General features: G+C 45.7%; 1 protein-coding gene across 2 annotated transcripts; it reads right to left on the bottom strand.

Moving 5' to 3' along the window:
* Positions 1-896: 896 nt before the first annotated feature.
* Positions 897-22605, bottom strand: lamtor5 (late endosomal/lysosomal adaptor, MAPK and MTOR activator 5). Of its 2 annotated transcripts, XR_005944056.1 has the most exons (5): positions 22483-22605; positions 20901-20962; positions 16536-16653; positions 15162-15376; positions 897-2580 (listed from the first exon to the last, which is right to left on the bottom strand). XR_005944056.1 is itself a non-coding variant. In XM_041196252.1 (4 exons), the coding sequence occupies exons 1-4, from the start codon at positions 22515-22517 to the stop codon at positions 15316-15318; spliced, it is 276 nt and encodes a 91-aa protein (XP_041052186.1). In that variant the 5' UTR covers positions 22518-22605; the 3' UTR covers positions 14486-15315. The 2 variants fall into 2 exon arrangements, 1 of the variants encoding a protein (XP_041052186.1); XM_041196252.1 differs by lacking the exon at positions 897-2580 and having other exon boundaries at positions 14486-15376.
* Positions 22606-22831: the final 226 nt, after the last annotated feature.

Here is a 22831-nt window from a genome sequence, read left to right as displayed (position 1 = left end):
ATGTCTCAATTGTCCTCCCCATAGAATGAATTGTTTTAAAGCACAGTGATTATTATCAGGAAGGCAAATCTAGGGGCCATCAGGACTGAACAAGCTGGGATTCTTTTCTCTAGATAAGAGAAGGCTGAGTGGTGACCAAATAAAATTATGAAGCATGTTTGATAAACACAGAGAAGGTGTTTCCACTTGTAGGGGGAGACACAAAACTAGAGGCCAGAAATATAAGTTAGTCAAAGATAGTCACTAATAAATTCAATAGTGATTTCTGAAGAAAGAGATTTAAAGGGAAGGAAATCTGCCATCCTTAGCTGATTTGGCCTACATGTGATTGCAGACGTACAACAATGTGATTGACTCTTAACCACTCTCTGAAATTGTCTAGCAAGACACTCAGTTGTATCAAACTGCTACACACATGACTACAAGAAAGAGGTCCACCATCTTCTCAGAGGTGGGCGGTGATGAAAATCTCACCTCAACTATTTAAACTGTTAGCACATCTAGAAACAGCAGTCATTCAGGGTACAGCTCAGTTACAGGAAGTTTGGCAATTGTCAAAATAAAATGAGCTAATAATTAAGAATAATAGGAAATGGAGACCTGGACTGATTGAAATTTACTGCTCAACGCTCAATATAATTGAGCAGAACAGAAGTAGTTTATTATCACTCCGCATTATTGTGTATCTGGATATAACAGATGGAGCAACACTTTCAAGTGATAGCTTAGTTACAACATCTATTCTGGAGTGGGCTTTGTGCCTGGTGAATGGGTTTAGGTTTAGAGACTCACTCGCTGCTGGTTGTGAGAGTCTTTGTGTAAGTGAGTTTGACAAGGGTCATTATTACCACCCTTTAATAGTGGAGAATATTAACACTGGTTCCCTTTGCAATAGAGGCTTCACAACAAATTTAATCTGTTGTTTGGAAAGGGCTACAGGATGTCTTGAAGATGTGATAGGTGCTAAATAAAGAAAAACTCCTTTCATGCAGGAGGAGTCAAAAGCGACATTTGTCTTGGATTTAAAATGTTAGGTTTGGAGGGATCCTCTTTGCTCTGTTTGGCCTTGTGAATGGTTCCGATATTCTTGGTATTTTATTTGAAGAAGAATTGTTATAGAATAGCGGAATGTTCCAGAAATCAAATAGGCCTGCAGCCCATCTGTATTGTGTTCATTTCCAAAGGAGCCACTCAGTCTAACCCAACGCTTCGACGCACACCTTTTAATATCCCAATCCATCTGATCACACTCTCCTCTTGAATCCACTCTCCTCTCACTCCCGTATCCTTTAATATCCCAAACAGTCTGATCCCACTCTCCTCTCACTCCTGTATCCTTTCATATCCCAATCAGTCCGATCCCACTCTCCTCTCATTTCTGTATCCTTTTATATCCCAATCAGTCTGATCCCACTCTCCTCTCACTCCTGCATCCATTAATATCCCAATCAGTCTGATCCCACTCTCCTCTCACTCCTGTATCCTTTTATATCCCAATCAGTCTGATCCCACTCTCCTCTCACTCCTGCATCCATTAATATCCCAATCAGTCTGATCCCACTCTCCTCTCACTCCTGTATCCTTTCATATCCCAATCAGTCTGATTCCACTCTCCTCTCACTCCTGCATCCATTAATATCCCAATCAGTCTGATCCCACTCTCCTCTCACTCCTGCATCCATTAATATCCCAATCAGTCTGATCCCACTCTCCTCTCACTCCTGCATCCATTAATATCCCAATCAGTCTGATCCCACTCTCCTCTTGATTCCAATCTCCTCTAACTCCCGTACCTTTTAATATCCCAATCAGTCTGATCCCACTCTCCTCTCACTCCTGCATCCATTAATATCCCAACCAGTCTGATCCCACTCTCCTCTCACTCCTGCATCCATTTATATCTCATTCAGTCTGATCCCACTCTCCTCTCACTCCTGTACCCTTTAATATCCCAATTCATCTGATCCCACTCTTCTCTCATCCCTTATCCTTTAATATCCCAATTCGTCTGATCCCACTCTCCTCTCATCCCTTATCCTTTAATATCCTAAACCATCTGATCCCACTCTCCCTTCACTCTCGTACCCTTAATCTGTCTAACTTCACTCCCCATTCCTTTCATAGTTCTCTTTATCGAGCCTCCCTCTGAATCCCATTTTAAGAATTTCCGGACTTTGATTGTAGGCCAGCCTTTTGCAAAGCATTCAACGTTGACCCCAACCCCCACGCTCTGGGTAAATAACTGTTTTTCTAATCTCCTTTTGGCTCTTGCCTTCTGTCTGATGGAAACAGTCTTGCACTGTTTTTCCTATCACAACCTGGCATTATTTTGAAGGCCTCGATCAGGTCAAGAATCAGATGCAAAAATACCAAAGCTTCTCAGTTCAAGGCTTTAATCTCCAATCTCCTCACCGTGTCTTATTCAGCCTCAGCCTCACTTCGACTCCTACACCAGCATTTTCAGGAGTTTATAGCCAGAGGCCAGTTCAGCACAATGTAGACCTCCTGCCTTTCTCAGCATTCAAGGGTTGGTACAAAGGGCAGAGGGGCTTGTCAGGATGGGGTCTGATACGTTGGCACCTGTACAGAGACAAAACAAAAATGCACATTTTGTTTGAAATGCCTTAAACCTGTTCACTGTATCAAACCCTAAGGAAAATAGGAACAGGAAGAGGCCACTCAGCCCCTCAAAACCGTTCCACCATTATATCAGATCACAGCTAATTTGTATTTTAATTCCATCTACACAGCTTGCTTCCATAACCCTTAATCCCCTTACTGAACAACATTTCTCAATCTCAGTTTTCAAATCTCAGTTGATCTCCAACCTCAACAGCTTTCTGGTGGGGAGAGTTTCAGCTTTCCACTCCCCTTTGCGTGAAATGCTTCCTGACATCACCCTGAACAGCTGACTCTAATTTTAAGCCACCCTTTTTGCTTTTATCTAATTGTAAACCTTTGTTCTGGACTCCCCCCCTCCCGCAACAGAGAAAGGAGATTCTCTCTGTCAACCCTATCAAGCATTTAATTATCTGAAACATCTCGAATAGATCACCTCTTAATCTCTTAAACTCAGGGGAACACAGTCTATGCAACCTGTCCTCATAATTGATGTCATTTAAATTTTAAATGAGGTTCAGTAAGGAATTTACAGTAAGCCAGGGTATTTTATAAATAAGTGTGAAACACGTTCAGAATCTGCACTCGAGTGTCAGAAGGTCACTGGACCCCTATTCTGAATATTATAATGAGGCTCCCCTTGATTTTCAGGTGAGATTCTCTTGCCTCCATTTAGTTGTTGGTCAGATATTGTGACATGCTTATACCAGTTCCCGTGATACAGATTTCTGCCAAATGTCTTGTTCCATTACACCTCATGCTCTCCAGTTTAAGAGGCATTGTGCAGTCAGAAATTGCTCCCCCCTGCCCCCCCAGCATTAACAGCTCAGTGTTGGTGCGCATTTATGTCAACCCAAGCAACCCAAAAGGCAACACATCCAGAAGCTATAAACAAGACAAGGAATGGAACACAATCGTCCTTACACACTGTAACCAGGGCACACAGGGGAACAGCACACAATATCTTTCTGTCGGCCTTGTCTCATATCTGCTAGTTATTAATGCCAACAGTTACATTTTAACTGAAATCCTCCAATGGATTAATGAATAAGTCGACTGTTTGGGGATCTAGACAGTGCAGTTTCGGAAACAAAAATAAAAGCAAAAATACCTGGAAAAACTCAGCAGGTCTGGCAGCATCGGTGGAGAGGAACACAGTTAATGTTTTGAGTCCGCATGACTCTTCAACAGAACTAATTAAAAATAGAGAAGGGGTGAAATATAAGCTGGTTTAAGGGGGGGGGTGGGGTGGGTTTGGGACAAGAACAGCTAGGTAGAGGGCCAGTGATAAGTGCAGTTTCGGACCCTACTCTGTGTGGAGTTTCCTAGTACCAGAGTTGGGGAGAGCAGACTGGGGTCCCCCTGTGAAATCTGTTGTAAATTGAATACATGGAGATCAGGCGACAACAATTCAGGGCTGGCTGTGATGCATTCTGCAGTCAAAAAACTTCTTAAACATTACTTTCGAACTCAGCACAGGCCAGGATTTGAACTTGGTGCTTTTTGGCAATCATAGCTCGGTGCCACATCACACAGAGCAGCTGCACTTACCGCTCAATCACAGTACATGGAGAAAGCACTTATCACAGCCCCAGAACATCTTCCAGCCTTTGAACACAATTATATCCCATAAACAGTGAATAGTTAATCTGATGGTGGTGTTGGGTGACAGATGAGTATTGGCCCAACACAAGGTGAACTCACTGTCCTTTTAAGAATATCATGATTTATTTGAAAAGCTAGCATTACACTCTGGAAGGAGTAATTTGACAAGGAAGTATTCAATGAATGGCATGATACTAGGAAGTTCTGAGGAACAAAGGGACCTTGGCGTGTGTGTTCATTGATCTCTGAAGGCAGAGGGGCATGTTAATGGGGTGGTGAAAAAAGCACATGGGACACTTGCCTTTATCAATCAAGGCATAGATTACAAAAGTAGGGAGGTCAAGTTGTAATGGTATAGAACCTAAGTGAGGCCACAGCTGGAGTTCCGTGTGCAGTTCTGGTTGCCACATTATAGGAAGAATGTGATTGCACTGGAGGGGTTGCAGAGGAGATTCACCAGGATGTTGCCTGGGATGAAGCATTTAAGTTATGAAGAGAGGTTGGATAGACTTGGGTTGTTTTCGTTGGAGCAGAGAAGACTGAGGGATGACTTGATCAAGGTGTACAAGATTATGAGAGGCATGGACAGGGTGGATAAGGAGCAGCTGTTCCCCTTAGTTGAAGGGTCAGTCACAAGGGGACATAAGTTCAAGGTGAGGGGCAGGAGGTTTAGGGGGGGATATGAGGAAAAATTTTTTTACCCAGAGGGTGGTGACGGTCTGGAATGCGCTGCCTGGGAGGGTGGTGGAGGCAGCTTGCCTCACATCCTTTAAGAAGTACCTGGATGAGCACTTGGCACGTCATAACGTTCAAGGCTATGGGCCAAGTGCTGGTAAATGGGATTAGGTAGGTAGGTCAGGTGTTTCTCACGTGTCGGTGCAGACTCGATGGGCCGAAGGGCCTCTTCTGTACTGTGTGATTCTGTGATTACCTCAGTGCTGCATGTGAGATTTTTAAAAAAATTCATTCTTAGGGTGTGACTGGTGCTGGCAAGTCCAGCATTTATTGTCCATCCCTAATTGTCCTTAGCAGGTGATTATGAGTTGCCTGCAAATGATTGCTGGACCCTTTCAGAGAGCAGTAAAGAGTCAACTACATTGCTCTGGATCATCTAAACTCAGCCCCTCGAACCTGCGCCACCAATCAATAAAATCATGGCTGATCTGCTTGTAACCTCAGCTCCACAGTCCCACCTACCCCAGATAACCTTTCACCCCCTTGCTTATCAAGAATCTATCTAGCTCTGCCTTAAAAATATTCCAAGGCTCTGCTTCCACTGCCTTTGCGAAAAGGAATTCTGAGAGGAAAAAATTCTCCTCATCTCTGTCTTAAATGAGCGACTTCTTATTTTTAAACAGTGATCCCTAGTCTAGATACTCCCACAAGAGGAAACATCCTCTCCATATCCACCCTGTCAAGACCCCTCAGGACCTTATATGTTTCAATCAAGTCACCTCTTACTCTTCTAAACTCCAGCGGATAAAAACCCAGTCTGACCAATCTTTCCTCATAAGACAACACATCCCTTCCAGGTATTAGTCTGGTAAACCTTCTCTGAACAGCTTCCAACACATTTACATCCTTCCTTAAATAAGGAGACCAATACTGTATACAGTACCCCAGATGTGGTCTCACCAATGCCCTATATAACTGAAACATAACTTCCCTACTTTTGTATTCAATTCTCCTCACAATAAATAATAACATTCTATTAGCTTTCCTAATTACTTGCTGTACCTGTATACTAATATTTTCCGATTCATGCACTAGGACACCCAGATCCCTCTGAATTTCAGAGCTCTGCAATCTCTCACCATTTAGATAATATGCTTCTTTTTTATTCTTCCTGCCAAAATGGACAATTTCACATTTGCCCACATTAAACTCCATTTACCAGATCTTTCCACTCACTTAACCTATCTACGTCACTTTGTAGCCTCCTTATGTCCCCTTTACACTTATTTTCCTATCTTTGTGTCATCAGCAAGTTTAGCAGCCATACCTTCGGTCCCTTCATCCAAGTCATTTATATAAATTGTAAACAGTTGAGGGCCCCAGCACTAATCCCTGTGGCACACCACTTGTTAATCTAACCAAGCAGAAAATGACCCATTTACACCTACTCTCTGCTTCCTGTAAACTAGCCAACCTTCTATCCATGCCAATATGTTACACCCTACACTATGAGCTATTATCTTCCGCAATAACCTTTGATTCCTCACAGGAGTGCAGTCAGTGCAATGTTTGTGGCACCACAGATGGCTTGGCTGCACAGGAGGTGAGAAAGAAGTGTGGAAGAGCAGTACTAATAGGGGATTCATTATATAGGGGAACAGACAGGCATTTCTGTGGCTGTAGATGTGACTCCAGGATGATATGTTGCCTCCTGAGGCCAGGGTCAAGGATATCATGGAGCGGCTGCAGGGTATTCTTCTGGGGGAGGGTGACCAGACAGAGGTTGTGATTCACATTAGTATCAATCACTTAGGTAGAAAAGGGGATGAGGTCCTGAAAGCAGACTTTAGAGAGCTAGGAAGGAGATTGAAAAGCAGGACATCGAGAGCAGTAATCTCAGGATTACTCCCAGTCCCACATGCAAGTGAGTATAGAAATAGGATAACTGAGTGATTAAACATGCGGCTGGAAAACTGGTGTAGGAGGGAGGGCATCAGATTTCTGAGGCATTGGGAGCGGTTCTGGGGAAGGTGGGACCTGTACAAGCTGAATGGTCTACACCTGAATAGGACAGGGATGAATATACTCGCAGGGAGATTTGCTAGGAGTGCACTATAGACCCCCAAATAGTGGAAGGTAGTTAGAAGGGCAAAAATAAAAGGCAAATTTCTGAGTGCAAAAACATTAGGGCAGTAATAGCTGGGGAGTTTATCTACCCTAATGTCAATTGGGATACGAAGAGCACAGAAGGTGCAACATTCTTGAACTGCATTCAAGGAAACTTTTTTAGCCAGCATGTAACAAGCCCAATGAGAGGGGGTGCAATTCTAGATTGAGTCTATGGATGATGTAGCAGTGGGTGACCATTTAGGAAACAGTAACCATAATACAGTTAGATTTAGCATCATTATGGAAAAGGACAAAGATAGAAAAGGAGTAAAAGTTCTAAATTGGAAGAATGCAAATTTTACAAATCTGAAAGGTGAGCTGGATACAGATATTAGAAGGGAAAACAGTGTCATATCAGTGGGAGGCAGTCAAAAGCAAGGTTCTACGGGCACAGGGTAGACATATCCCCATAAAGAAAAAAGGGTGGTACTGCCAAATATAGAGCCCCCTAGTTATTCAGAAGCATACAGGCCAAGATAAAACAGAAAAAAAAGCTTATGACAGTCACAAAAAGTTTAATACTTTAGAAAGTCTGGAGGAGTATATAAAGTACAGGGGTGAAGTAAAAAATAAATTAGGAAAACAAAGAGAGGATGTGAAAAAAATATTGGCAGGTAAAATCAAAGAAAACCCAAAGATTTACTAGTACATTAAGAGCAAGAGAATAATGAAGGAAAGGATAGAGCCTATTAGAGATGTGCATTATAACTTGTGAGTTGATGCTGAAGATGTGGGCAGGGTTCTCAGTGAGTACTTTGTCTCTGTCTTCACTAAGGAGAGGGATGATGCAGATATTCTAGTTAAAGAGGAGTGTGAAATATTAGATACAATAAGCGTAGTGAGAGATGATGTACTGGAGGGACTGACATCCTTGAAGGTGGATAAATCACCAGGGCCAGATAGATTGTATCCCAGGCTGTTGAAGGAAGCCAGGGAGGAAATAATGGTTGCTGTGGGAATCATTTTCCAATCCTCACTAGATACAGGCGAGGTACCAGAGGATTGGAGGTCTGCGAACATTGTACCAATATTTAAAAAGGGTGCAAGGGATAGGCCAGAAAATTATAGGCCGGTCAATCTGACTTCGGTGCTGGAAAAATTATTGGAATCAATTCTGAGAGACGGGATAAACTGTCATTTAGAAAGGCACGGGTTGGTCAGGAATAGTCAGCGTGGTTTTGTTAGGGGAAGATTGTGTCTCACTATTAATCAATTTTTTTGAAAAAGTAACAAGGAGGATTGATGAGGGTAGTGTAGTGGATGTTGTCTACCTGGATTTTAGTAAGGCACTTGATAAGGTCCCTCATGGCAGACTGGTCAGAAAAGTGAGATCCCATGGGATACGGGGAGGTGGCGAGTTGGATCCAAAATTGGCTCAGTGACAGGAAACAAAGGGTAATGGTCGATGGATGTTTTTGCGAATGGAAAGCAGTTTCCAGTGGAGATCCACAGGGCTCAGTGTTGGGGCCCTTGCTATTTGTTGCATATATTAATGATTTGGACTTCAAACGTGGGAGGCATGATTAGGAAACTTGCAGTTGACACAAAAATTGGCTGTGTAGTTGATAGTGAAAAGGATAGCTGTTGTCTCCAGAAATCTATCAATGGTTTGGTTGGATGGGCAGAAAAGTGGCAAATGGAATTCAATCTGGAAAAGTGTGAGGTAATGCATCTGGGGAGGGCAAACAAAGCAAGGGAATACCCAATAAACAGGAGGACATTAAGAGGGGTTGAGGAAGTGAAGTACCTTAGAGTGCATGTCCACAGGTCCCTGAAGGTGGCAGGACAAGTGGATAAGGTGGTAAAGAAAGAATATGGAATGCTTTCCTTTATTGGACGAGGTATAGAATGCAAAAGCAGGGATGTAATGCTAGAACTGTATAAAACGCTGGTAGGCCACAGCTGGAAATTTGTGCACAGTTCTGGTCACATTATAGGAAGGACATAAATTGCTCTGGAGAGAGCACAGACGAGATTTACAAGAATGTTGCTATGGCATGAAAATTTCAGCTTTGAGGAAAGATTAGATCGGCTAGGGTTGGTTTCCTTAGGAGGCTGAGGGTCGACCTAATTGAGGTGTACAAAATTATGAGGGTCCTAGATAGGTAGGCAGGAAAGACCTACTTCCCCTAGCTGAGGGATCAATTACCAGAAGCATAGATTTAAGGTGATTGGTAGAAGGACTAGAAGGGTCATGAGGAAAAACTTTTTCACCCAGAGGGTGGTGGGTGTCTGGAATTCACTGGCTAAATTGGTGGTTGAGGCTGAAACGCTCAACTCATTTAAAAGGTACCTGGATCTGCACCTTCAGTGCGGTAACCTGCAAGGTTATGGACCAGGTGCTGGAAAGTGGGATTAAAATGAGTGGCTAGTTTCATTTTTGATTTTTTTTGGCTGGTGCACAATAGGCTGAATGGCCTAATTCGGCATCGTAACTTTTCTGTGGCTCTATGCTTACTTGTATCCTCTATAGTGAAGACTAATGCAAAACACCTGTTCAGTTCATCTGCTATCTCCTTATTTTCTATTATTAATTCCCCACATCACATGAAATCCAGATCAGTTAGGGACTGCACATTTCCTATTTCCTTCCCTGAAGTATATTAGTCAGCTGCATGGGTTTTACAACAATCTGGTAGTATCATGGTCTCCATTACTGAGACTAGGTTTTATTTCAGATTTATTTAATAAATTGAATTTAAATTCCTTCAGCCCCATTCACATTTGAACTCATATCCCCAAATTATTAGCCCTAGCCCCTGGATTACAAGCCCAGTCTATCCAGTTTGTCATCAGGAGTCTGAAGTTTGATCATTGATGATGTACAGTCTTGCTCCAGTAAAGTCACAATGTTCAAATTCCAAGATCTGTACGTTGCATGTGCACCGGGGAATCCCCCGCCCCCTGCCCTCTCCCTCTCGCCCCCACCCCTCGTAAAACACTGATCCAGGAGGATAGGTGTGTACCAGGGAACAACCCCCTCAAACACTGATCCAGGGTAGGTGTGTACCAGGGAACAGCCCCCTCAAACACTGATCCAGGATAGGTGCATACCAAAGAACCCCCCCTCCCCCACCCTAACACTGATCCAGGATAGGTGTGTACCAGGGAACACCACCCCTCAAACACTGATCTAGGGTAGTAGTATACCAGGGAACCGCCACCCCTCAAACACTGATCCAGGGTAGCTGTGTACCAGGGAACCCCCATCCCCACAAACACTGTTCCAGGATAGGTGTGTACCAGGGAACCGCCCCTCAAACACTGATCCAGGATAGGTGTGTACCAGGGAACCCCCCATCCCCACAAACACTGTTCCAGGATAGGTGTGTACCAGGGAACCCCCCCCCTCAAACACTGATCTCCCCCCCCCCACCCCCTCAAACACTGATCCAGGATAGGTGTGTACCAGGGAACCCCCACCCCTCAAACACTGATCCAGCGTAGCTGTGTACCAGGGAACCCCCCCTCAAACACTGATCCAGGATAGGTGTATACCGGGGAACACCCCCCTCAAACACTGATCCAGGGTAGATGTATAGCGGGGAACACCCCCCCCTCCAACACTGATCCAGGATAGGTGTGTACCAGGGAACCCCCATCCCCACAAACACTGTTCCAGGATAGGTGTGTTCCAAGGAACACCTCCCGGCCCTGCACACAATGATCTTGGATAAGTGTGTACCAGGGAGTTAATTCCCAATTCCCAGATATCTCATGTAGATTCTAACCAAGCTTGGCATTGTAATTTAGGCTGCTTCCAAAATGAGGAGCTAAAAACAGCCATATCCAAACCTCCAGGGAAAGGAATTTAAGATGTGAAGAAACCAGGAAACAAGATAAGGATGTGTGGGGCTGGGCTACTCAGAGCTCATTGGCTGCATTTGAACTCTGAATGGAAAAGATCAGGAAATTCATTCAGGTTAAGTTAAGCCAGGTCTCTAATGGGGCATTTACTCAAATAGATTGAGTTAAAGTTAGTAATCAGATCTTCTAAGTAACTTGTTAACCATGCCTATCACTTGTTTTGCCAGCCCCTTAGCCTTTTCTGGGTGTTTGCATTTGATCTCGAATATTTTGAATTCCAATGTTCTTGCAAATTCTTTCAGCTATGGCCTATTGTTTTCAGCTGACCAGCAGTTAAGACTCAGACCAGCATCTGACGTCTTTAGGAATGCATTCATCATTTAACGAGCTAATCTCCAATTATGTTACATAATCAGTCAGCAGCAAGATAGCATTATCGTTGCAGATGAGACTTTTTGACAAGGCCACTCAGAAGGTTAGTGGCCACTGGAACAGAGACGTGTTGATCGAAGCTCTAATCATGCTTCACATTTAGGACCAAATCAACAGTCTTGGGTGAAATTGCTGATGTGTTGTTTCCCTGTATAAAAGGAGTAACCCTGGAAATCTGGAATAAAACATATTTCTGAAGTGCTACCCTGCTTTTCTCAGTTATTATTTCAGCAAGTTTTGGTTGTTAACAGTAGCATTTCCTTCCTGTTGATGTACATTACTCTCTGCAAAGATGAATTTAATGAACTCCAAGTATATCTGGCCTCTTGTACATTCCTCCCTCTCTTTACCCACTATTGGTAACATAACCTTCTGTCACCTAAACTCTATGCCTGGAATTCTCTGACCAAGCCCCTCTGCAGCTCCTCCTTTAAGCACCCCGCCCCCCCCACAACCGAAAATGCCTCTGACGAAGTTTTTAACCACCTGTCCTGTTTTGGTTCTCGCCTGTACATGCAGACTAATACGGCACATTACTGGAAGTGGTTGGGCTAGGCATCAGTGAGACCACATATGGAGAACAGTGTAGAGTTTTGGTCTCCTTATTTAAGAAAGGATATAAATTCAGAAGCAGTTCAGAGAAGGATCACCCAACAGATGTCTGGGGTAAGGTGGCAGGGGATGGGGGGTATCTTACGAGGAAAGTTTGGACAGATTGGAGCTGTATCCACTGGGAGGTTAGCAGAATGAGAGGTGATCTTATTGAAATACATAAGATCCTGACATGACTTTTCAGGGTAGACGCTGAAAGGATTTTTCCCCTTGTGGGAGAGACTAGAACTAGGGGACACGGTTTAAAAATAAGAGGTCTTCTATTTAAAACAGAGATAGTAATTTTTTTCTCTGCGTCGTGAGTCTTTGGAACTCACTTGCCCAGTGGGGAGGCAGGGCCATTGAATATTTTTAAGGCAGAGGTAGATTCTTAGCTAACAATGGAGTCAAAAGGTTATCGGGGGTAGGTGTAAATGTGGAATTGGGGCCACAATCAGGTCAGCCATGTGTTCGCATATAGTGAAACAAATCAATGATAAATGTGCATCCAAATGTAGAATCCCACAGATTTCAGACTGAGGGAATGTGTTAAATTGGAACAATGACAGTCTTGCTCTGCCCTCTAGTGATGGATTGTCAGACCATGTTCAGTTTCTGAAACATCAGACAGGTCCTTTGAAATATTAACAGTGTCCTACAGCTTCTCAGGCTTGAGTATTTTCAGCAGTTTCTTTTTTTAAACAACCTTATTAACAGATTTGCATTTCTAAATTAATCACTATTTTGGATGAGTACTATGTGTTAGGAATGCTTTTTAAAAAGTTGGGTAGACATTGAATTATTTGGACAGTTTTTTTTTCTAAAGGTTACAAGTTCTGAGCACAAGCTGCTTTTTCCAAGATCACGGGATGTAGGCTTCACTGGCTGGGTCAGCATTTATTGCCCATCCCTAGTTGCCCTTGAGAAGGTGGTGGTGAGCTGCCTTCTTGAACCGCTGCAGTCCATGTGGTGTAGGTACACCCACAGTGCTGTTAGGGAGGGAGTTCCAGGATTTTGACTCAGCGACTGAAGGAACAATATATTTCCAAGTCAGGATGGTGAGTGGCTTGGAGGAGGAACTTCCAGGCGGTGGTGTTTCCATCTATCAGCTGCCTTTGTCCTTCTAGGTGGTAGTGGTCACCTAAGTGACCACCAAGACACCTGGGGAGATGAGAGTTATTTTGTTTAGGAGTTAAAATTAAAAAGAAACTGCTGTTACCAAGCTGTAGATCCTGTTGATTGGCTGAAAAACACCTGGCCTGGGAGAAGATCTGTTTGAACAAGTTTTTTTGAAGTGTGTCTCTCTTGGGAACAAACTGTGAAGGAGCATTGCTTCTCTTTCACCCTCCTTGTATTGCCTGTAGTCCAGAATGGGTGTTCACCTTCAACCAGAAAATGCTCATCTCAGGATAACTCATCTATATTTCAAAGCCTGTGAAGCTGTGACAAGCAAGAGTTAACAAAGACAGTGTTTCACTGAAGACCACTTGGAAAGGACTTCTAGACAACTGCTTTCACCAGCACTCCGTCATCACATGCAGGAACACCAAATCAACAGCATCAAGGCCTTTTCAAACTTTATTCTTTTGCATAAAGTGTTCCCTTATGCCAATCTCTGCAGAGACCCTATTTGTCTTGTGTGCGCACTCGTGTGTATGTTGGGATTTTATAAGGGGCAAATTGTTATGCTTCTGGATTACATGTTATGGATTACAAATTATATGTTAACCAGTTTTGCAACTTGTTTTAAAAAGTTTCATTTCACAACAAATAAATAAATTTCACAGTAAATTATTCTGAGTTTATTAAAATAAACCTGGTTAAAGACTTTTATTCTGGCTCTAGCAGTAGCAAAGGTAAATAATTGGCCATTTTGGTGAGTGAATTAAACATTTACACTTATCATGCGACCTGGGGAGTAGGGGAGCAAGAGAAACTGAACACAACTCCCATCCGGTCGCAACGTATGTTTACGATATTATTTAAGTTCTATTGAGAAAGTTCCATTCACACTCTGAATCTTGGTTTTTTAGTCTTTTAGCCCCAGTGTGGTAGGGCAAACCAAGGGGAACAACAATCCTATTACTGGGGTAATACCAGGCCCTAGTGCTCAGGTAAGTGCAAGGGGGTGATTTGGGGGGGGGGGGGGGGGGGGCGTGTAGAGGAGGAACAAGCAAGTGGCCTAATTTTTTGAGGGGAAGTTGGGAAAGTGAACACCCAGGTGGTCAGGTGTGTAACCTCCCCTCCCCCAGCACTGCCACCAACATGTTCTGTAGTTCCTTTGCGATGTGCCTGTGTTGAGTTAACTGAATGAACAGCAATGAGAAGCTGTCTAAGTTATTCAGATAACCGTGGCGAAAGAGGGGGAGAGGAGAGGGAGGAAGGCAGAGGTGAGTGGGGTAACCATCAGTTCCCAGTGAACACAAGATGGAGGAAATGGACCATCCTCAGGAATATTATCGTGACCTTAAACGAAAGCCAACACAGACGAGTGTCAACAGTATGTTCTGTTGACACATGAAACAATCACAGTAAACTCATTTTGCATTCCATTAAAAAGGCAACAACATGGAACTACAACACAAAGGAAATTCTCCAACATTTTAATAAAGTTAACAAGAGGAGATACATTAATTTTTACACTTCCCTCATTACCAAGGGTTATGGAGTTCCAACAGTTCCATCATTCTGGCGATTATCCATCAGGAGCCCCTCACAAAACTCTCGGAAACTTGGCCTCCGTACAAATGGAGAAAACTAGGAAGAATCTATGATTCACAGGTAGAGGCGGAATATTAAAACTAGAAGTTCAGAGTGTGGAACAGACATGGTATCTTCAAAGGAACGAGACAATAACTGCCAGGGAGGAGATCCCGTACCACTTCCATTCAAGGGTAACAGGAGATGAGATGAACCCAGCAACTCAAAATACACTTCTCATTGGGATTGTTCAAACACTACCTGGGATGTCCTTCTCTCTCTCTCACTGCCCACACCCTCCCCTACCCATTTCCATCTCACTCACCAATTAATCCAGTCTAAACTCACTTTAGACAGAGGTTGGTGGATCTGGAATCTAAATTCACTCCTGCCTTGTTATAGTTATTTCAGAACAGACAGTGACATCGGAAATATCGCCTATCCAAATTTAGGAGGGAGGGAGTGAGGGGAAAATACTGAAAAGTCCACATTTTGCGAATTCAGTTTGCGTTTAATTTCAAAACAATTTCACACACAGACATAAAATAGTTAAACTTCCTCACCCAGCCCCAAAATGTCAATGACCCAGACATCGAACACGGTCAGTAGCTGTCTTTTGAAAGCGTTAAACAAGGATCCAACTGGCACTCCCAAGTGGCCGACATCGATAACTCTCAGAACGACACATATAATCACATCAGGGCTCCTCAACATCTGTTAGACTGTCATCTTATGCACAGCAATGGTAATGCCTCCATGTTTCTGGATCATGATATTCCTGCAGAGAGGATTATACTGAGTGAATATAGATCACTGCAGTTGTTCAAAGCTGCATTATAGAAAACACAAGCTATTCCCACACAAGTGGTAGCTTGTCTCAGATTTCCACTAACACCTCTCACCCAGACATTCAGCCTCCTACATGTCAGTCTGGCTCACTGGGTATCACTCTCACCATTGAGTCAGAAGTTGTAGGTTCAAGTAGGCTCAACCCATAATGCAGGCTGACACTCCCGTTGCTGTACTGTGGGAGTGCTGCACTGTTAGACATGTCCGCTTTCAGATGAGACATTGCAGTCTCATCTGCCCTCATGACTTGCTGTAAAATGTAATGATTAAGGGAGATCTCCACGATGTCCTGGCCAATACTTATCCCTTAATCAACACAGAAAAAGATTACCGAAACACTTGTGGGAGCTTGCTGTGCACAAATTAGCTTCCACGTTTCCTGCATTACAATACTGACAATTCAAAAATACCTCATTGGCTGCAAAGCATTTTGGCACATCCCAGGGTTATAAAAGATACTAGAGAAACTCAGCACCCAGGTCTCCTAGACCAGACACCAAGTGAAGCTCTCCCTACTCTGAAAAGGTGCCTCAGCCTCAGAATGAATTCTCACATCCCCAGGTCTCAGCCTACCCGGAATCTTGTAAAATTTCTAAATGTGGAACAGATTCACATTCAGATTTTCAGCGAATGTGGGCCAGAGAGCAAGTGGAAAGGGGGGATGCTGATGGTGAGGGGAGAGGGAAAATGCAAGCAATCTGCAAGGCTCCTGATGCAGCCCACTATTCACTGTGGGTCTGAGCTTGGCTGCAACACCAAGTGTCCAGCCTTGCAGGACAATGTCCATTGGCCAGGATCAGAGGACACCAATTGGTCACGGAGCCCCTGCACAGAAAAGAGTACTGCTCCCTCTGTAATACATTCAGCACAAGGCGTATACGCCCCCCTCTGGCTGCTCGCCTACCACTTCAGCCCTGCTCCCAGGGAATGGGATGTTACATGGGGCCATGACAACATGCTGAATGCACATCAGTTGTAAGGTGCAAAGCTCCGCTAGGCTCTAGGGGCTCAAGATTCAGTTGCTCCAGAAGCCAGTGACAGTATAGAAACCAGCACAAAACCCCAAAGACAACAGTTTAAATGCTCACCCGCTGTCCGACTCCAAGCAGATTACCGGCACATCTGTTGGGTCAGTAGTCAGTTTTGCTGCTTGCTGTGCAAGAACAGACACCACGCCAGCATGCTCATCAATCAGTGACCCACGACCTAGAGAACACAACACCCTCTATATCATCCACTAAATCATGTTCCACCCCCATCACGGGTCATCCACATCCCAACAAGCAAGAGCATCCAGAGTACTGCTCCCAGGGAAGGGGGCGGCATCAAGACACTGTGATACAGGTACCAGCAGCAGAGGGGATTAACAGCATGATTCATTCTCAGCCTGTGGTCATCGCTGGCCACCCCTGATTACCCTTAACCAAGTGCTTCACTCAGGCAATTCTCAGGGTGTTTAAGAGTCAACTGCACTGATGTAGGGATGGAGTCAGATATTGACCCAGACTGGGCAAAGATGGCATCAGAGGCCAGTTAGGTTTTTACAACAATGGGATGGCTACACAGGCACTTTTACTGGCACTGGATCTTTAAACCACCCACCCCATCAACACCCCCCACCACCCCCGCCAACCCCACCGCACCCACACACGAACTGGGGCAGATCACAAAAACACAAGAAATAGGACCAGACCCTACAGCCCCTCGAGCAATACAATCATGGCTGACCTTGGGCTTCATCTCCACTTCCCTGCTCATTCCCTATATCCCTTGATTCCCTGAGACACCAAAAATCTGTCTATTCCAGCCTTAAAGGTGTAGAATGATGGAGCATCCACAACTTTCTGGGGTAGAGAATTCCAAAGATTCACAGCCGTTTGAGCAAAAAATTTATCCTCACCACAGTCCTAAATGATCGGCTCCTCATCCTAACACTGTGGCTCCTGTTTTTTTTTTAAGATTTCCCAGCCAGTGGAAACAACCTGTGTCTACCTGTCAAGTCCCTTCAGAATCTTGTCTGTTTTAATGAGATCACTTCTCACTCTTCTAAACTGCAGAGAGTTTAGGCCCAATTTGTTCAGCCTATCATAAGAGAGCCTTCTCATCCCAGGAACCAATCTAGTGAACCCTCACTGTCCCGCCTCCAATGCAAGTATATCCAGCCTTAAACAAGGAGGCCAAAACTGTCTGCAGTATTCCGGGTGCGGTCTCACCAAAGTCCTGTACAACTGTAGCAAGACTTCCTCGTTCTTGTATTATAGTTACTCTTTTTTTCTGCAAGTATTTAAAAATGGGATAAAGTAACTAAAGTGAGCATTGGTTCCTTAGAGCGTGAGACTGGGGAACTAATAAAAGGAAACAAGGAAGTGGCAAGTGTTCACCAAGTCTTTTGTGTCTATTTTCACAGTGGAAGACACAAAAAAAATCCCAAGAATACTTGAAAATTGAGAGGTAAAAGGGAGGAACTTAAAACAATCACAATCACTCAGGAAAAGGTACTGAGAAAACTATTACAACTAAAAGCTGACAAGTACCCAGGACCTGATGACTTACATCCGAGAATCTTCAAAGAAGTGGCTGCAGATACTAGATGCACTGGTTATAAAACGTGGGAGCGAGGGATCAAATTTGGGAAGATGTGGTTAACAAAAGAGCAGAGACAAGGCAAGGGAGAAGGGTATTAATGTGGGGAATGATAAACAGAATGTCACAGAAAAGGGCAGAATACAAATCTAGGAGTAAACGAGCAGATAAGGCCAGATATTATAAAAATAATAAAAGGACAAAATGAAAGACTCCGTATGAGAGTGCACGGAGCGTTCGAAATAAAATAGATGAACTGATAGCACAAATAGAATTAAGTGCGATCTGATAGCCATTACAGAGACATGGCTGCAGGATGATATAGATCGGGACCTGAATATTGAAGGGTATGTGACATTTAGGAAGGACAGGAAGCTAAGGAAAGGTGGAGGTGTGGCTCTGTTAATTAATGATGGTATTAGCACATTAGAAAGGAGTGACCCAAGGACAGGAAACCAGGACATAACAGTTTGAGTTCAGATCAGAAACAATAAAGGCAAAAAGTCACTTGTGGCTCCCTAATCGTATATACACGGTCGGACAGAGTATAAAAGAAGAGATGATGGGAACTTGTCAGAAAGGTACAGCAATAATCATGGGGGATTTAATTGACAGATAGACTGGAAAAATCAGATGGGCAAAACTAGATGAGGAGTTCATAGAATGTTTTTGGGATAGTTTCTTAGAACAGCATGTTATGGAGCCAACCAGAGAGCAGGCTATACTAGACCTGATATTGTGCAATGAGTTAGGATTAATTGATAACCTCAAAGTGAAAGCACTCCTAGGTTGCAGTAATCAAATTATGATTGAATCTTACATTCAGTTTGAGGGAAGGAAGAGTGGGTCCAGGGCTAGTATTTTAAACTTAAATAAGAGCAATTATGACAGCATAAAAGCAAAGCTAGCTACAGTGAACTGGAAAATGAGGTTAAGGGTTAGGTCCACAGAGATGCAGTGGCTGTCTTTTAAAGGGATATTTCAGAATACACGGAATAGATACATTCCAATGAGAGAGAACACTTCCAAGAGGCGGGCCCACCATCCGTGGTTAACTAACAAAGTTAAAGACACTATCAAACTTCAAGAGAAAGCATATAATTACACAAGGATGGGTGGCAGGTCAGAAGATCAGAAAGAATATAAAGAACAGCAAAGAATGACAAAAAGGCTAATAAGGAGGAAAAAATTAGAGTATGAGAGAAAGCTAGCTGGAAATAGAAAGACGGGATAGCAAGAATTTCTACAGATATCTACATAAGAAAAAGAGTTTAAAAAGTGTTGGTTCTATAGAAAGTGAGTCTGGGGAATTAATAATGGAAAGTAAGGAGATAGCAGATGAATTGAACAGGTATTCTGCATCAGTCTTCACTCTAGAGAATACAAGTTACATCCCAGAAATAGCTGTAAATCAGGAAATGGAAGGGAGGAAAGAACTCAGGAAAATTACAAATCATCAGAGAACTGGTATTGAGCAAATTGTTGGAGCTGCGGACTGGCAAATCCCCAGGTCTGGATGAACTTCATCCTAGGGTCATGAAAAAAGTGTCTAGTGAGATAGCTGATGCACTGGTTTTAATTTTCCAAAATTCCCTAGATTCGGGGAAGGTTCCATTAGATTGAAAAATAGCAAATGTAACTCCTTTATTCAAAAAGGGAGGGAGACAGAAAGCAGGAATCTACAGGTCAGTTAGCTTTATTTTACATCAGTCATAGGGAAAATTTTAGAAGCTATTATTAATGGTGTTATGGTAGGGCATTTGGAAAAATTCAATGAAATCAGTCAGAGTTTTATGAAAGGGAAATCATGTTTCACCTATTTATTGGAGTTCTTTGAAGGGGTCACATGTGCTGTTCATATAGGGGAACTGGTGGATGTACTGTACTTAGATTTCCAGAAGGCATTTGATAAGATGCCACATCAAAGGTTATTGCAGAAAATAAAAGCTCATAATGCAGGTAACATTGGCTTGGACAGAAGATTGGCAGGCTAGCAGGAAACAGAGCAGGCATAAATGGGTCTTTTTGTGGTTGACAGGATGTAACCTGTGGTGTGCCACAGGGATCAGTGCTGGGGCCTCAACTTTTTACGATTTATATAAATAACTTGGATGAAGGGACCAAAGGAATGGTTGCTAAATTTGCTGACAACACAAAGATAGGTAGGAAAATGAAGAGGGTGCAAGGAGGCAACAAAGTAACAAAGATAGATTCAGTGAGTGGGCAAAAACCTGGCAAATGGAGAATAATGTGGGCAAATGTGCAATTATCCACTTTGACAGGGTGAATAAAACAGAAGCATTATCAGAAAGCTCTGAGATGCAGAGGGATCTGGGTGTCCTCGTGCATGAATCACAAAAGGTTTGTATGCAGGTACAGCAGGTAATTAGGAAAACTATAGAATGTTATCGGTTATTGAGGGGAACGGATAAGTTGAGAGGTTATGTTTCAGTTGTACAGGGGATTGGTAAGAGCACACCCGGAGTACTGTATACAGTACTGGTCTTTTCATTTAAAAAAAAGATGTAAATGCATTGGAAGCAGTTCAGAGAAGATGTACCAGACTAATACCAGGAAAGGGCGGGTTTTCTTATGAGGAAAGGCTGGACGGACTAGGCTTGTATCCGCTGCAATTTAGAAGAGTAACAGCTGACTTGATCGAATCCTTGACAGGGTGGATGTGGAGGGGATGTTCCTTCTTGTGGGGAACTCTGGAGCTAAGGGTCGCCCATTTAAGACAGAGATGAGGAGAATTTTTTTCTGAGGGTCATGAGTCGTTGGAACTCTCTTCATGAAAAGACAGTGGGGCCAGAGCTGCGCGATTCACACAAACACAGTGCAGCAGAGACTGATCCCAGCTGAACACTCACAGCCAAGGTTTAGGCCCTGTTCATCAGCGCAGAGCACCCCAATAATGGCGGGATTCTTCATCCTGTGGAAACAAAGGCAACAGAGTCCAGACCTGACAACAAACAATGCTCGGGTCCCTGTCCCTCCCTCCCCATCCCCCTTTGTAGCCCCTCCCCCTTGTCTCCCCCTCCTCGGTCCCCCTTCCCCCCCACTCCCCACCGTCCCCCTTCCCCCCCACTCCCCACCGTCCCCCTTCCACCCCCCCGTCCCCCTATCCCCCAACCTCCCTCCCCACCTTCCCACTTCCCCCCCACCTTCCTCCCTCCCTACCATCCCCCTCCCCCCTACCTCCCTCCACACCATCCCCCTCCCCCCACCTCCCTCCCTCCCCACCTCCCTCCACACCATCCCCCTCCCCCCCGACCTCCCTCCCTCCCCACCTCCCTCCACACCATCCCCCTCCCCCCCCACCTCCCTCCCTACCTCCCTCCACACCATCCCCCTCCCCCCCACCTCCCTCCCTCCCCAACTTCCCCCTTCCCCCCCACCTCCCTCCCTCCCCAACCTCCCCCTTCCCCCCCACCTCCCTCCCCCCCCAACCTTCCCCCCCACCTCCCTCCCTCCCCACCCATCCCCCTTCCCTCCCTCCCCACCTTCCCCCTCCACCTCCCTCCCCACCCACCTCCCTCCCCACCGGTCCCCCTTCCGCCCCCCCTTCCTCCACACCGGTCCCCCTTCCGGCCCCCGATCCCCCCCTTCCCCCTCCCTCCCCACTGCACCCTTGCCCCCCCCGTCCCCACTGCACCCTTGCCCCCCCCGTCCCCCTTCCCCCTCCCTCCCCACTGCACCCTTGCCCCCCCCGTCCCCACTGCACCCTTGCCCCCCCCGTCCCCCTTCCCCCTCCCTCCCCACTGCACCCTTGCCCCCCCGTCCCCCTCCCTCCCCACTGCACCCTTGCCCCCCGTCCCCCTCCCTCCCCACTGCACCCTTGCCCCCCCCGTCCCCCTTCCCCCTCCCTCCCCACTGCACCCTTGCCCCCCCCGTCCCCCTTCCCCCTCCCCACTGCACCCTTGCCCCTCCCCGTCCCCCTTCCCCCTCCCCACTGCACCCTTGCCCCTCCCCGTCCCCCTTCCCCCTCCCCACTGCACCCTTGCCCCTCCCCGTCCCCCTTCCCCCTCCCCCGTCCCCCGTCCCCCTTCCCCCTCCCCACTGCACCCTTGCCCCCCCCCGTCCCCCTTCCCCCTCCCCACTGCACCCTTGCCCCTCCCCGTCCCCCTTCCCGTCCCCCTTCCCGTCCCCCTTCCCCCTTCCTCCCCACTGCACCCCTGCCCACCATCCCCTTCCCACCGTCCCCCTGCCCTCCTCCTCCTCCCCTGCCCCCCCGTCCCCTCCTCCTCCGTCCCCCTTCCCCCCCTCCCCCAAATCCCCCCCTCCCCCACCGTCCCCCTTCCCCCCTCCCCCATCCCACCGTCCCCCTTCCGCCCTCCTTCCCCGGTCCCCTTTGCCCCTACCCACCCCACCTCTTCCCGGTCCCCGGTCCCCCTTCCCCTTCCCCTTCCGGTCCCGTGTCCCGTCCTCCGGCCCCGGTTCCCCCCCCCTCACGTTTCTCTCAGTTGAGTTTCTAAAACCGCCTCCATTCTCCGCTCAGCATCCGGGTTGTTGCTGACACTCGGTCATATGATTCATGTCAAAAACATCACATCACCCGGATATTGGGAAACGCGGAGGGGCGGGACTACGATTCTGGCACCGCCCCCTCGCAATTGCCCCGCCCCCTGGTCAATGCCCCCGCCCCCTAGTCAATGGCCTCGCCCCCTGGTCAATGCCCCCGCCCCCTAGTCAATGGCCTCGCCCCCTGGTCAATGCCCCCGCCCCCTAGTCAATGGCCTCGCCCCCTGGTCAATGCCCCCGCCCCCTAGTCAATGGCCTCGCCCCTTGGTCAATGGCCTCG

Source organism: Carcharodon carcharias, chromosome 9 (assembly GCF_017639515.1).
Source record: "Carcharodon carcharias isolate sCarCar2 chromosome 9, sCarCar2.pri, whole genome shotgun sequence".
NCBI classification, from domain to species: domain Eukaryota; kingdom Metazoa; phylum Chordata; class Chondrichthyes; order Lamniformes; family Lamnidae; genus Carcharodon; species Carcharodon carcharias.
This window is presented reverse-complemented; position numbering and strand designations above follow the sequence as displayed.